At 35.9% G+C, this 16,493-nt stretch overlaps 1 protein-coding gene across 3 annotated transcripts in view; it reads right to left on the reverse strand.

The window, feature by feature from the left end:
- SNAPC3 (small nuclear RNA activating complex polypeptide 3) overlaps positions 1-16,453 on the reverse strand; it is a 28,111-nt gene extending 11,658 nt beyond the window's left edge. For 2 of the 3 annotated variants that reach the window (XR_005655366.1, XM_039874669.1), the window contains exons 1-5: positions 16,094-16,452; positions 15,321-15,398; positions 9,044-9,128; positions 2,806-2,910; positions 839-988 (exon numbers count right to left, since the gene is read on the reverse strand). Coding sequence is in view for 2 of the 3 variants with exons in the window: in XM_039874669.1 (XP_039730603.1) it covers positions 839-988; positions 2,806-2,910; positions 9,044-9,128; positions 15,321-15,398; positions 16,094-16,410 (735 nt within the window). In the remaining variant the exon portion in view is untranslated. Of the gene's footprint in view, positions 1-833; positions 989-2,805; positions 2,911-9,043; positions 9,129-15,320; positions 15,399-16,093 lie in introns of all 3 variants that reach the window. The other variant, XM_039874723.1, reaches the window with a different exon arrangement.
- Between the last annotated feature and the right edge of the window lie 40 nt (positions 16,454-16,493).

Below are 16,493 nucleotides of genomic sequence, written 5' to 3' on the forward strand. Positions count from 1 at the left end.
AGCTATAACATTTAAGTGGCAGGTTGCACAGGAACCAGCAAAAATAGAGACTATGATGGTTCTCGTCCAAACTCTATGTCCATTCTAGTTGATCCGAATATCTTTTTATTGATCTACAGGAGATGCTGCCTCTCTTAAGTGGGCCAGTCAATCTGAGGTCGTCTTCTAGAGTTGAACTAGGTAACAGAGTTAGTTCGAGCTTACCCTACGATAAAATTCAGAAGGATCAAGGCCCTACTACTTTACTGAAAACCTCATAGGTGGCTAAATCTACCATTTTTCTCTTTCTGTCCTTATCCAATGGGTATGTAGGGTTTTCTCTGTCCTTTTGAGAGTACCAGCAACGACCAACATCAGATGCTATGTCCCTGTTTGGTACTGGTCACTGGACTGACAGGTCTTTCTATGTGTAGTGGGACTCTCGGATAGACTCCAACCCTTTATTGAGGGCGGTTAGGACAATCAAACTCATATAGAGTTTGAAAGAGGAGAGACTTTGAACAGCAAATTCAAATGCTACAGTGAGGTTAAGCTGTATGAATATGAGAAAGAGATCAATTGGTTAAACAATTCGGTGGTCACTATGACCTTAGAAGGAAAAATGTACATAGACTGGTTGAGAAATGAACATGAGATAAGGAAATCAAAACTGACTATAGCCTAATCTTTGAAAAGGTCTTGATGACAAAGATCAAGGAAGAGACAGGCTTGAGGAAATGGTTAGAAGAAAAAAGTATTTACTGGAATATTTATGATTCTGCTAGAGTCATCATTACTTCCTTAGCTTATTATTATTATTTCTACTTGCTTTATGGGGGTAAAAAAAATATCACCTTACTTTGCTGATGTGCTCAGGGGCTTGGTCAGGAGTGCTGCTGAATTCCCCACCAATCTGGAGGTCACTGACACAGCAAATTGAATCCCTTAGTTCCGTGAGTTTTTGACTGCCCAATACCAGTATTGTCTGGTATGGTTTGTGTTCTTTGTGCTAAAAGTCAAACAGTAAATAAGTGTCCACTTAGAAACAAGCAATTAAATATAAATCCTGTCATGATCAGATCCAAATTAAGTTACTGATTTTCTTAATTTAAGTTAGGCCCATAACTTAACATAACATAACTTAACTTTTCTGTTTTCTTAAATTCTGTATTTGTCTGTTTGGCATCCATTAGTTATAGGTCCAAACTAATGGCCAAAGCTGTTAACATCTCCTCTAGGATTCAGAGCCTATACTCTGAAACTACCTCCTTTATCTAATTCTCACACACCAAGCCAACACTTCCACTATCCTAAATCAAGGACCAGGTACCAGACAACTAGGGACCACCCCTATGCCCCAGAGCCCACTAGAATTATTCAAACTAGCCAACCCTAAACTGTTCATCCTGCCCTGCCTTGCCTTTCCCGCAGAAACCCCAATAAAGGCTGTGACATATGCCTTCCCCTCCCACTTTTCTGCCTCCTGACTGACATTGGTGATTCCTCTTTGACCCTGCTTAGCACGGTGTATCCCCTCTCTCCTCAGGAAATGTAAGTTATGAAAATCTTCAATGGCACTGGCCTCTAAGTGTTGTCACTCAGTCGTTCATAAATAAGAAAACCATGGATACAACTGACACACTTAGAGCTATGGTCTGAATGTTTGTGTCAGCCCAAGATTCACATGCTGCAATCCTAACACCCAAAGCAATGCTGTGAGGAGGTGGGGCCTTTCTTTGGGAGGTGATTAGGTTATGAGGGTAGAGCCCTCATGAATGGGAGTAGTGCTTTTTAAAAAAGAGATCCCACAGAGCTAGCTCCCTAGCCTCTTCTGCCACGTGAGAATTCTTCAACCCAGAAGAGGACCCCCACCTGACCATGCTGGCACCCTAATCTCGGACTTCCAGCCTCCCAAACTGTGAAAAATAAATTTCTGTTGTTTATAAGCCACCTAATCTGGGTTACTTCGTTATTGCAACCAGGATGGACTAAGACACTCGGCAATAGAACTTTTTTAGTTTAAGCTAGTGTACAATCAAGATGCTACTAAAATGATATTAGCATGAAGAGGCTTTGGATTATAACTTCATCTAACAGCACTGTCTTAAAATTTTCTGGAAGTTACCTCATTGTAGTGAAGCAATCTCTTTACTACCCGAATGTTATATATAACTCAGATCTTTGAGTAATTAGTACTAACTATATCCCAGATGCTTTATAAAAGCTCAATAATTCACAAGTGCAATTTATGTATAGCAGTATTTCAATGAAATCTTATCAAAGTTTATGACATACCTATTTAGGAAATCAAGAATACACACACTCTGGGCTTGGATAGTTCTTTTTATTAGAGACTCCTAAGGAATTCCTAGATACCCCTGACCTGTTAACTTTCTACGTTTTCATCAAAGATGAGCATCTTTAGTTAGTTCAGTAACTTCTCAAGTATTTCTAAAGTGGTGAACCTACCTTTTCACCAGTCACCTACTGGGAAAAAAACATAAAATGCCCTCAAGAATTCATATAATTAGAATCATTGTAAATTTCTCTATACTTTCAGCTGCTTCCAGTGCAGAAACCAGGGTATACATTACAAGAATTAAATTGTAATCCTATTTGTCAAGGTATTACTTAAAATTTGCCTTATTTATAATATTCCTTATTAAAACAAAACAAAAAACCCAAGAATATAGACAAGATGCCAGGTACAATAGCATATGCTTGCATTTATTTTGAACCCTACGGTATGTAACTCTTCAAATAAATAAACCTTTTGACAAAAGTCACTCGTATTATTTGTGAAATCCAAAAGGGTTTACTACTGACCTTATGAAATATAACAGGATACAAAATATTCACAGATAGGATAAGCTCCCCTTCTTCAATCATGTCTGCTGGATTTTCAGGCTTTTTCCCTATGGCATGTGACTCCTGAAGGAAGAAAACAAATTAACAAGAGACATTAAAATCAGGCACTGTGGACTCAGATAAGAGACAGTGTGGAACAATGACATAAACAAGAACTTGAGTCACACAGCCCTGGGTTTGACTCCTAATTCTACTTTAAGAAAAATGTTAAAACCTCTGACAGCTTTGGTTTCATCTACTATAAAAAACCAAAAATACTTATTTTATAGAACTTTTGCTGGGAATGTGTACATAAAGCATCTAGCAAGATGTCTGGTACTAAATGCTTAGCAACTGATGATAAAACAGGAATATCAACTAATGTTGGCATAACAATAGCATTTACAGATATTAGTACTTTTATATACCTCCTCTTCCATTATTATGAAAGCCATTAGACAGATGAAGCTCAGAGGTTCAGATTCACCCAAGGTAAATCAACAAGTTAGGATGCAAATATAGCTCTGTTTGGCTCAAAAACCCTTGCTTTTTACAACACTGTTATATCTTTAATATACCACACTCTCTTTTATATGTGCTTCATAACTACAAAATGGGAGCTGCCAGGGTAAACTGGTTAAGTAAAGGTGCAAAAGATGTTTTAAAAATAAGTGGGAGTGATGTCATGCAAAATGGTGAGTAGGAAACTCTAGGGACCAGTACCTTCACCACAGCAACCAATAAGATAAGAAAGATTGGAATCAATTATTTTGGATCTCTGGAACTTCTATCAACCAGGGGAATGCTTGGTGATCTATCATAAGTAAGCAGCAAGTGCAAACCAATCACCATTCTCTCATTCCTCAGCTCTGCTGAAGATGTGGAGATAGCAGCCTGTGTTACTGGAAATGACGGCTGAGGCAGGATTGGCAGTAGGGACCTTGCTCTCCAAAATTTGGGGGTTGTGCTTTGGCTGGGCTGGCAATAGCCTAAGGGCCTGGTGTAGACACTTGCCTTGGTTTTGGCTCCCTTGCCAGCAGTGGCTTTCCCTAGCAGCAGCTCTAACAAAATTTAAAGAGAAAGGAACCATTTTTCTCATTTGTGGAAGCAACATTTAAGAAAACTTGGTCAGGACACTGGCTGACCACAGAGATAATGAAACAGAAACATCAGTGACTATACACAACAAGGAACATACACACTGGTAAAATAGTTTGGAAAAGTCACAAATAGATAGTTCTAGTCCTCAACAAGTGAAAAACATAGTGTCTAGTTCATAACAAAAACTTATAAAACAAACAAACAAACGGGAAAATATGATCTATTCACAAGAAAAAAAAAGAATTTGACAGAAACCACACTTGATGAAGCAGAGGTGTTGAAATTAATAGTCAAAGATCTTAAATCAATGGTTTTAAATGCACTCAACAATGATCTAAAGAACAATTGACAGAAAACTAAAGGAAATCAGGTTTCTCAATAAGATTAACAGCCAGTTTCTCACCAGAAACTATGGAGATAAGGCAGTGGGACTACATATTTTAAGCCATGAAAGGAAAAAAAATCAAGAATTCTATACCTGGCAATACTATCCTATAGGAATGAAGAAGAAATTAAGACATTTTCAGATAAACACAAGCTGAGGGAGTTCATTATCAATACATTTACCCTATAAGAAACGCTAAAGGAAATTCTTCATTTGAATTAAAAAGACTAGAGATTAGCTTGAATTCATAAGAAGAAATAAAGAACACTGGTAAAGCGTTATTATTATCTAATGATGTAGGTAAACATGGAAGCCAGCATTACTGCACTTTTGGTTTTAATTTTTTTCCAAAAGCAAATGCATAAAACAATATTTATAAATTTATGTTAACAGACACATAATATATAAAGACATACTCTGTGACAATAACAATATAGAGACAGAAGGAGGGAAATGTATAGGAACAGTGTACGTATCTTTTCAGATATTACTGAAACAGAGTTGGTATTATTCGAATTAGGTTGTTAAAATCTTAAGATGTTCACTGTAACCCCCAATGTAATCACTAAGAATATAAGTAGGGAAGCAAAATAATATACCACAAAAATTCAACTTAATACAAAAAGGGCAATAATGGAGTAACTGAGGAACAAAGATATATATGACATACAAATAGCTAAATAGCAGAAGTAAATCGTTATCAGGAATTACTTTAAATGTAAATGGACTAAACGCTCCTATTAAAAAAGCAAAAGACTGCGAGACTGAAAAAAAAGAAACGTGATCTATTTATATACTGTCTACAAGAGACTCACTTTAGATATGAAGTCACAAAAAGGTTGAAAGTAAAAGGACAGAAAAAGATATCCCATGCAAATAGTTACCAAAAAAACAGCTGAAGTAGCAATACTTACATCAGGCAAAATAGACTTTAAATCAAAGGCTATAACAAGAGACAAAGAAGAATGCAGCAATTCCACTTCTGGATATATATCTGAAGAAATCCAGAACACTAATTTGAAAAGACATATGCATCCCTATGTTCACTGCAACATTATTTACAATAGCTAAGATATGGAAGCAACCTAAGTGTCCATTGACAGACTAATGGATAAAGATATGGTACATATATAACATACAATAGGATGCTACTCAGCCATAAAAAAGAATGAAATCTGTGATAACACGAATGGACTTAGAGAGTATTATGCTAAGTGAAGTAAGTCAGACAAAGAAAGACAAATACCATATGATTTCATTTAGATGTGCAATCTAAAAAAAACAAAACAAAATAAATGAACAAACAAAAAAGAAACCAACTCACAGATACAGACAACATTTTGATGGTTGCCAGATGGGAGGAGGGGTTATGGGGATGGGTGAAAAAAGGGAAGGGATTAAGATGTGCAAATTATCAGTTATGAAAACAGTCACGGGGATGTAAAGTACAGCATAGGGAATATAGTCAATAATATTGTAATAACTATGTATCATGTCAGATGGGTATTAGATTTATCAGGGGGATCATTTTATAAATTATATAAATGTCTAATCATTATGTTATACACTTGAAACTAAGATAATATTATATGTCAACTGTAAATAAAAAATAAAAAAATTATTTAAAAAGAAGAAAACAACAACAACAAAAACCTCCTAACAAAGAAAAGCCCAAGACTAGATTGCTTCACTGGTGAATTCTACCAAACACCAAAGAAAGTTAGTAACACCAATACTTCTCAAAGTCTTTCAAAAAATCTGAGGAGTTGAGGGAATGGCTCCTAAATCATTCTATGAAGTCAGCTACCCTGATACCAAAGTCAAACAAAGACACTACAAGAAAACTAAAGGCCAATATCCCTTATAATTGCAAATGCCAAAGTCAACAAAATACTCGCAAACTGAATTCAACAGCATATTAAAAGGGTTATATATCACAACCAAGTGGGACTTATCCTCAGGATGCAAGGATAAGTCCAACATATGCAAACTGATCAATGTAATACACACTAAGAGAATGATGGAAATTCATCATCTCAACTGATGAAAGAAAGCATTCAACAAAATCCAATACTTTTTCATGATAAAAACACTTCATAAACTAAGAATAAAAGAGGATGTCCTCAACATGATAAAGGCCATATATAAAAAACCCACAGCTAAAATCATATTCAATGGTGAAAGACTGATAAGGATGTGCATTTTTGCTACTTACATTCAACACGGTACTAGAAACCGGAGCATTCAGGCAAGGGTAGAAAAAAAAAGGAAGAAAGGAAAAAAGGAAAGAAGACAGAATGAATGAGCAACCAAATTAGAAAGGAAGAGATAACGTTATCTCTGCAGAGACATGACATGCATGTTCTATGTACAAAATCCTAAGGAATCTACCAAAAAAAAAAAAGACACGTTAGAACTAATAAACAAATTTAGCAAAGCTGCAGGATATAAAACCAACATACAAAAATCAGTTGCATTTCTACACAGTAGCAAAGAACAGTTTTTTGAAATTATATTAACAATTATATTTAAAATAGTACTAAAAGGAATAAAATGCATAGTAATAAATTTAACAAAAGAGATGAAAGACCTGTATACAAAACACTGAATGAAATTAAAGACAACCTTAGTAAATTGAAAGACATCTCTTATTCATGGATTAAAGACTTAATATTAAGGTGATAATACTACATACAGATTCAATGCTATCCCTATCAAAATCTCGATGGCTTTTTTTTTTTTTTTTTGCAGAAATAGAAAAACCCATCCTAAAATTCATATGGAATTTCGAGGGATCATGAATCCTCAAAACAATCTTGAAAAAGAACAAAACTGGAAGACTAACATTTCTAAGTTTCAAAAATGACCACAATACTAGAGTAATCAAAACAATGTGGTATCAGCATAAGGACAGACGTATAGACCAATGGAATAGAACTTAGAAATAAACTTTATGTGCAACTGACTTTCGACAAAGGTGCCCAGATCATTCCATAAGGAAAGGCCACTCTTCAGTTAGTGCTGGGAAAACTGGATATTCACATGCAAAAGAATGAAGTCAAACCTTTTACTATATATAAAAATTAACTAAAAATGGAACAAAGGCTTAAACTAAGAGCTACAAGCATAAAACTCTTAAAAGAAAACACAGGAAAATCTTCATGATATTGGATGACAGTTTCTTAACCATGACACCAATTACACAGATAATAAAAGAAAAAAACATAAACTGAACATCGAATTTTAAAACTTTTGTATATCAATAGACACTATCAAGAGTGAAAAGACAATCCATAGAATGGGAGAAAACATTTTAAAATTATATATATGGTAAGGGACTAGTATCCAGAATATATAAAGAACTCTTACAACTCAAAAATAGACAAACACTCCAATTAAAAAATTGGCAAAAACTTGGATATTTCTCCAAAGAAGATATACAAATAACCAACAAGCACATGAAAAGATGCCCAACATCACTAATCATTAGGGAAATGCAAATCAAAACCATAATTAGATACCACTTCACACCTACTGGGATGGCTATTATCAAAACCCAGAAAATAGTAAGTACTGACAAGGATGTGGAGAAATTGAACCTTCCTGCATTGCTAGGGGGAATGAAAAATGATGCAGACACTGGAAAACAGTTTGGTGATTCCTCAAAATGTTAAAATAATAATTATCATATGACCAACAAATTCCATTCCTAGGTTTATACTGAAAAGAACTGAAAACAGACTCAGATATTTGTACATTAATGTTCACAGCAGCATTATTTACAATAGCCAAAAAATGGAAAAAACGCAAATATTCATCAACAGATGAGTGGATAAACAAAATGTGGTATATCCATACAATGGAATATTATTCAGGTATAAGAAGGGATGAAGTTTTGATACATGCTAAAGCACAGATGAACCTTGAAAACAGTTTGTTAAGTAAAATAAGCCAGACACAAAAGGACATACATTGCATGATTCCACTTATATGAATTATCTATAACAGGCAAATTCAGAGACAAAAAGTATAGCAGGGCTTACCAGGGGCTGGGGGAAAGAGAATGGGGAGTTATTGTTTAATGAGTATAGAATTTCTGGGATGATTAAGTTTTGGAAATAGTGATGATGGTTACAAAGCATTGTGAATGTATATGCCACTTAACTAAGCATTTGAAAGTGGTTAAAACAGTAAATTTTGTTATATATTTTAGCACACACACAGACACATATACAAAAATGGGAGAAACAATAGATGTCCTTATATACTGTTAAGTGCCCAATAGTGTCTGGCACATAGTAGGTCCTCAAAAATATGTACTGAATAAACCTATCACATCTGCTAACATTTAATTCCACATTACCATCTTGAATTTTTCTGAGGGTTTTACATAAGAGATGATGGATTAAGAAAAAAAAATGTTGTTAAACCAAAATCAGGAGCAGAACAGAAAAAAAAACAGGTTGGCTAACAAGCATGAATTTAGCCTAACACAGAGAGCAAGACCAAGCCAAATGAAAAACAAAGGCAGAGATCTAAGAGTAAAATAAGCAATCACTTGAATTCTGAGGATCTTTTTCTCCTACTAGTTCCCAGTCCCAATGGCATTGCTCTAGTTTCCTCTTAATTAAGCATATCTAATATAAAGTTACCATACAGTCATCACTAACACTCACTTGGTGATAGAGTTTATTGCTTCTTGGCAAAAGGTGAAAACGTTGAGACTCTTACCATTTCGTAAGCAAATGTTTCTTGTCTGCAGACACGATCTATCGTTATGGTTTCTTCCCGATGTTCCAAAAGCTTCTTTCTTACTCTGTTATACATAGAAGAAAAATTAAACTTCATTCTTTACTGGGGCTTCAAAATCATCTGTAATATTTAATTGTTTTATTTTGAACTAATTTTAGACTTAAAGCTGCAAAAATAGTACAAAGAGTTCCCTTACTTGTATCTCTCACCTAGCTTCCCTTATGTTAACCACTTACATGATCACAGAATAATTATCGAGACCAGGAAATAAACATTAATACAGTATTATTAACCACAGACCTTTTTTAAACTTCACAAGTTTTTAAACTGAATGCCTTTTTTCTGTCCTAGGATCCTATGCAGGACGCCCCACTGCATTTCTTATTTCTCCCTTTTCCTCCAGTCTTTTATAGTTCTGCAGTCTCTCCCTGTCTTTTACAATCTTGACACCTTTGAAGAGCTCTAGTTATTTTGTAGAATGTCCTTCAATTTGGGACTGAATGCTGTTTCCTCATGATTGGAGTAAGCCTATACATTTTTGGCAAGAATATCACAAGAATCATGTTGTACTTCTCACTGTTATCACAACATTCATGATATTAATATGTCTTATTACTGGAGTTGTTTACCTTGATTAAGTTCTTGTCTGCCAGGTTCCTATTTCCTTTGTACTTGATAAGTATTTAGGGGAGATACTTTGAAACTATGCAAATCTTGTTTCTCCTTAAATTTTCATCCAGGAATTTTAGCATTCATCAGATTCTGTCTGCAACATTTATTACTGTGATATATATCTAGTAGAGATTCTCAATTTCCCTCATTCTACATTTATTCATTGACATTATGAGGAAGACCTCTTTCCTCTCATTATTTGATCATTGACATTGGCATGAACTCATATTTATTTTACTCTATAGGATAAAATCTACTATTAACATTAGTTTGTTGCTGAATTGTTCTAGTTTTGTCCATTAGGAGTTTCTTTAATTTAGCTCCAGTTCTTTCAACAAGCCATCATCTTTTTTTTTTTTTAGCACATTTCCTTCCTTTCTGGCACCCTAAGATGCTCAAGGCTCATCCTGTATTTCCCTGTCTCGGCCCTGGAATAAACCACTTTTCCTAGGAGCCCTAGTTCCTTTAATGGAGAGAAGTGTTTGGAGAGCAGTATCTGGGCACCAGACAATCTCATCATTACTACAGTCACTGCTTCTAGGCTTCTCAACAGAAAAAGGTAGGAAACTCATATGTGTACCAACCCACACATGTACAAATATCTGTATTTTGGTACTTCTCTATCTGTTATATATTTAAAACCATGAGTTAATACTGATACTTTCAACCTCAAACTAAAATCACAGGATTCATTTTAGCTTTTAACCTTTCCTTGTTTATAACTTCTGCCTCCACAGGTGAGAAACTCAACTTCCGTTATTTACAATCTATTAACTTATCTGTTTAACTCTAGAAAATAGTTTTAGAATTGCTAACCAACATCCCTGTGAGAAACACTATCTCATGAACAGTTCTTTAGTCTTTAGCCTTACAGCAGTGAATCAAAATATGCTTTTGTACAAAGCTCAGATTAGCTTTTTCCTCCCCCATTTTCTTCAGTGTCATGTTATTCATTTGTAACACATTTCACTTGTTAGCCTTGTATTCTATTCTGAGTTCTCCCACCCAATTAGTTAAAACCTAACTGTCCAATTACTTTGGAGGTACGTGAAAGACATGTGAAACATGATGGTTCTAAGATTCAACACACACACACACGCGCGCGCGCACACACACACACTCTCTCTCTCAGTGAAGTGTCATTCCCTCTCTGTCCCTACTACCCTGTTCCCATTCCCTTCTTACTTTCTATCCCTTTACTACTCCCCAACTCTGCAGGTAACCAATCTCTATAGTTCTGATTTATCCTTTCCATTTCCTTTGTTCAAATCACCAGACACCTATGTATTTTTTTATATTCCTTTCTGTATCAGTCTGAGTTCAATTAGAAAAAAAATTAAAGAGTAATTTGAATGAGAAAGTTTAAACTAAAATATTAACTTTAACAAAGGGCTGGAGTAATGAAGGATTGGCAAGTAAAAAGTAGACAACTCTAGAGAAAGAATACAGAAATAAAAATAATAATAAAAAGGAGCACCCTACCCCTTGATCTGAGAAAGAGTGCCCAAGAAGTCTCCTTTTTCTCCCCCCAGAACTGGGAACCAGGCCCTGTTGGAGAGGGCATGTCTGTGACTCACTGAACAACAAAGAAATTGCCATGATGCTTCATCAGTGGATCCTGCTCAAATCTACCCTCAAGGTTTTCAGAAAAAGCTGTTTAGGGAAGTTGTTAAGGAGAGTGGTTTGGCAGGGAAAGCTGCTGGGTGATAGTTGCTAATGACTGACAGGTACTATAGGAGCTGGGCACTAGGGAGGCTATGTGCACTGCAGGACTCAAACAGAAATTCTATACCCATTAAACAATAGCCCTTCATTCTCCCTCCCCCGAGCCCTTGGTAACCTCTGTTCTACTTTCTATCTCTGTGGATTTGCCTATTACAGATAACTTCATAAAAAAGAAATCATGAAATATTTGTGCTTTTCTGTCTGGCTTATTTTACTTAACATGTTTTCAAGGTTCATCTGCAAGAAGGCCCAGGAGCATGAGGACTATTTGGTCTTTGAATGTTTGAATTCTCCTGTAAAACTATCTGGACCTGGAATTTTTATGGAATAGTTCCTTAGAAAACTTTATTTTTCTATGAAAATCAGTCTACTTAAGGTTCTAACTCTAACATGGTTAATTTCAGTAGTTTATATTTCCCTAGGAAACTATCTAGTTCACCTAGGTTTTCAAATTTATTTCTGTAGAGCAAGAATTGGCAAACCTTTCCTTAAAAGGCCAAATAGTAAGTGGTAAATGTTTTAGGTTGTGAGCTGGATGGTCAGATGGTCTCTTTCACTACTCAACTTACTACTGTAGTACAAAAGCAGCCAAAGCCAATACGTAAAATAATGGATATAGCTGTCTTGATAAACCTTTACGTCAAAACACAGGTGGCCAGTAAGTTATAGTTTGCCAAACCCTGCAATGTAGTCTCTTATATTTTAAAAATGTGTTCCAATGGTTATTTCTCCCTCATTTTGTATGTTTGTGCTTTCTTCCATTTTTTTAAATTAAGCTATTTAGCTAATGGTTTGCCTATTTTATAAATTATTTCAAAAAGCCAAGATTCTGATTAATTAGATCCATCCTTTTCCTATTCTCTCCCTCATTAATTCCTGCTTTTATTACTATTATTTCTTTTCTTTATAATTTCTTTTAGTTTACTTTGCTGTTCATTTTTAGTTTTCTGAGCTGGGAATTTAATTCACTTATTTTTATTCTTGTACTTTTAATAGACTGTTACAATAAATTTTCCTCTAATCATGGCTATAAATGTATTGCTTATAACATGTGTTGTTTTCAATGTCATTATTTCTTTAAAATTCTGTAATTTAATTGTGTATTTTCCCTTTTGTCCATGTGTTATTTAATAAATTTTAAAATTTCTGAATGAACAGCCTGATTTTTATTTTTGTTAGGGAATTCTAGTTTTATTATGTTGTGATCAGAGAGTGTTGTTTGTAATATTTCTACTTTATGGAAGTTACTAATGTTTCATTTGTGACCTAATATATAATCAATTTTTATGAATGTGCCACAAAGTCTCCATTATCAGGTTGTAAATTTTATGTGTATATATATCTCCATAAGGATATCAACATATCCTACTATGTTGTTTAGAGCTTTTATTTCCTCACTTTTTTTTTTTTTTTTTAACCAGTGGTCTGTCTTGTGCTGAAACTGGTAAAGTATCCTACTGTTAGTGTGTTTCTAGTTATATTTCCTTCCATCTTCCATAGTTTTGCTTTATAAAGTTGGCTATTTTATTTTATTTATTCTGTCATTCTAATGAAGCCTGGGTATCTTATTGGGTTTCTTTCTTTTCTTTTTTTAACAATTTGTTTCGTTGGTAGAGTCCTCCAATTGTGTGGTTTTCTTTTCTTTCTTTTTTTTTTTGTAGAATTCTAAAGTTCCCCCTTTTCATCCTTTAAATAGTATAATGAACAGTGCTTTCTTGGTCAGAGAAATGAGAGGGATGGGCAGACTAATCTAGATGAAATTGCTATTATATTAAAAATAATGTTGCTCACACTTTTGAGATGACAGATACATTTCAGTAGCACCAATGTAGTAACAATTATCTCTCCTATTCCTAGGAATTAAAATCTTCTCTTTAAGTAATCAAAAAATTTTAAAAGTGATGGAGATTAAGTTATTTAGCTTGCAATGGATTAAAGAGAGCAGCATGGTAGAGATTCAATCTCTACCAACTGCCTTTTCCCACCTTACATGCACAAAATGAGTGCAATAACTACTCAGACTAGGAAAAGAGTAAGTGGTAGAAATTTATTTTCTGCCATATTAAATGGGTCATGTACTTAGGTTTTGTTTTTATTTTTGTGTTTTTAAGTTATTGGTGGGGAGAAGGAAGGTTTAGAGAAAAAACGTGTAGAGATATAGATTTTGGCTTTTGGCATAAGTCTAATTTATTTGTGGCATTGTTAAGATTAATATTAGTCATATTTTAAATATAACAGTTTCAAAGTACATCAAAATAATCCCAGCTGAGGAAAGCTATACTAACTCCTTTTATGTTAGATTATATATATAATTCTACCCACATTTCTTATGGAAGGAAAGACAACCTAGGAGAGCCAGGTGATCTAATAAAACAGCCAGAGGAAGCAAGGTGTAAAGTAGTCTGAAAATTACTATATAACATGGCTTAATAAAATCATTATAAGCCAATTAGTATGTTATTAACTCTAACAAAAAGTCTGCTTTGTTTGGAATTATCATCAGCCAATCTCTAAAAGTCACTTTCTCAGGTTTATGAAAATTTCATTATTTCGCTCATTCTACAAACATCTACTGACTCTCCAATTATGTGCCAAGTTCTAGGAAGTGGGGATATAGCAGAAGGTGTGTGACAGATAAAACTTATGGAACTTTTAAGTCTAACTAGGAAGATAGAAAATTAAACAGGTATATTATGAGTTTGATGAGTATTTCAATAGAGAAGTATGGGGGACTACATAAGCTTAAAAGGGGATCTAAATGGATTCCTTAATCCTTCACTAACACTAGAAGGATGACTAGAAGCCAGCAAACTAGAAGGAAAAGGAAGAGTGAGTGTTCTAGACAAAGGCATGGAGTGAGAGAACACACTCCAGGAACTAAAAAACACTGTACTGTGGCTGCAGCACTGCAGAGACAGAGCTGAAAGGATCAGCGAAATCCATTCTATAAAAGCCCTGGTGAGCTTCTTAAGAACTCAGGACTTTTGCTTAAGAGCCACTGAAAGGTTTTAAGAGAGAGTAACACAATCAGATACACAGTTTAGAAAAATCCAACTAATCGATCAACAATTAAGAGCACCAACTGGAACTAGGCAGCACAACAGGTTTAAAAGCAATACACCGATGAGTCTGGATTCCCAATGGGCCTTCAAAGACTTTAGAAATGTCAGAAGACTTTTAGACATTACAAGTGCATCTACTCCCTAAAACAGAGTGTTGTCCCAATGTGGAAAGGAATCTTAGGGTCTCAAAAATGGGGTACGTTTCAGGTGGGTCACATGCATCCTAAATTGTTGAACTTTTATTGTGTTTGCTTTTTAATTCCATTTTCCTAATAAATCATTTTTATCCTATTTTACAAAAGTATGGATGTGTCAAAAATAAAAAAAAAACAAAACACAGAAAACTGGTTTTTTACCATAGACAGTTTGAGAAGCATTGAATATTTAGCTTGCACCTAAAATCTATCTAAGTAGATTAACTGTACCTTTGTAAACACACATTTAAAAATAAACACAAATTTGAATATGGATAGTATATTAGAGGATATGTATTTACTGCTAATTTTCTTAGGTGTAACACCAATGATTATGTAGCAGAATGACAATTTTAGGAGTATAGGCTGATGTATTTAGGAGTATATTATCATGCTGTCTGCAACTAACTGAACGGTTCAGCAACAGAAAAAGACAGAAGGTATCTCAAACACATACTGCTGAAGCAAAAATGTCTAAATGTTAACAACAGCTGAACCTAGGGGCTGAGATGACAATAATACTATAGTTAACTTTTGAATAATATGTTGAAAGAATATTTAATAGTACATAACAGCACCTAATAAAAGCAAAATCTTCCATACCCCAAAGTCACTAGGTCAGTATCCTCTGGGACGACTTCCGGATCCTCGCCTTCCTTAAGGCACTTCAGTTTATCAAGGCTAAAAGGAAAACACAAAGGAAAAGCAATCCTTCATCTGGTCCGTAGAGAATACATCACCGAATAATTAAGAAGTCAGATAAAACCCAGCAGGCGGCTCTGAGGAGGCTAGAATGCAAAGTAATGATTTCTGGGCGTATATCTTATAAAGAAACGGATATAAGGCCGACAGAAGAAGGCTAATACTGTGTTATGTAGAGGAAAAAAAATTTTTTTAAGTTATTTTTGTATTTTCACCCCCAAAAAAGGCACTTTGGGAGAAAATTTCAGTAATATACCCGGGAGGTCCCCAAAAGAGACAACAGTAAATCACGGTTTTAACACTCCTCTGGTCAAATCTCCTTCCAACCTCACCCTTACTTAGGTTCCTCTATTGTCAAAGCGTCTGTCAATGGCAGGTACACGTCGCTGTTACTCTGATTGTTTTTCTACCTCAACAAGCACTTTAAACATTAGCGAACAGAAAATTAATCTTTTATGCAGGTCTCTCGTACCTTCACGCTAACTCGTAGAAATCGTGCATTCCGATCACGGGTCTTCTCCCGATGTTCCGGGAAAGCGCCAGGAGGCTGAAAGCTTTGAAAGGGAAGTCCATCTACCCCAGAAGTAAACCACAGGCCCTCCCAAAGCAGCGCAGGAGCAAGGCGGCACCCGGTTTGGGCCCAAGCAGCAAGAACCCCTCAGCCCCGCACTCACCCACAGATTGTCCTCAGTTCGGCCGCCGCCTCCAGGCTGCAGCCCAGATCCCGGGCCACCGCGGCATCCTCCCGGCCGGAGTCGGCGACCCCGCCGAGCCCAGGCAGCGCGGATGCGGGCAGCTCCTTTAGCGACAAGTCCCCTTGTCCACGCAGCCGGCCACGCCACAGCTCCCCGAAGGCGCCCACGTGGAAAACGCGCGTGTTTAGATCGGGAAGCTCGTACTCTGGAAAGTTGCAGCCGCCGCTGCTGGGGATCGTGTCCTGCCTGCCGCCCACCCCACTACACGTTGGGACGCCCCGGCTGCCTTCAGCCATGTTCGTCCTGCTCCCTTCCCTACAAAAGCCGAACGATCAAGGCCTCGCGGGGCGTGCTGGGACTTGTAGTTGCACGTGGCCCA

This window comes from Pteropus medius, unplaced genomic scaffold, assembly GCF_902729225.1.
Source record: "Pteropus medius unplaced genomic scaffold, Ma_sr-lr_union100, whole genome shotgun sequence".
Lineage (NCBI taxonomy): Eukaryota > Metazoa > Chordata > Mammalia > Chiroptera > Pteropodidae > Pteropus > Pteropus medius.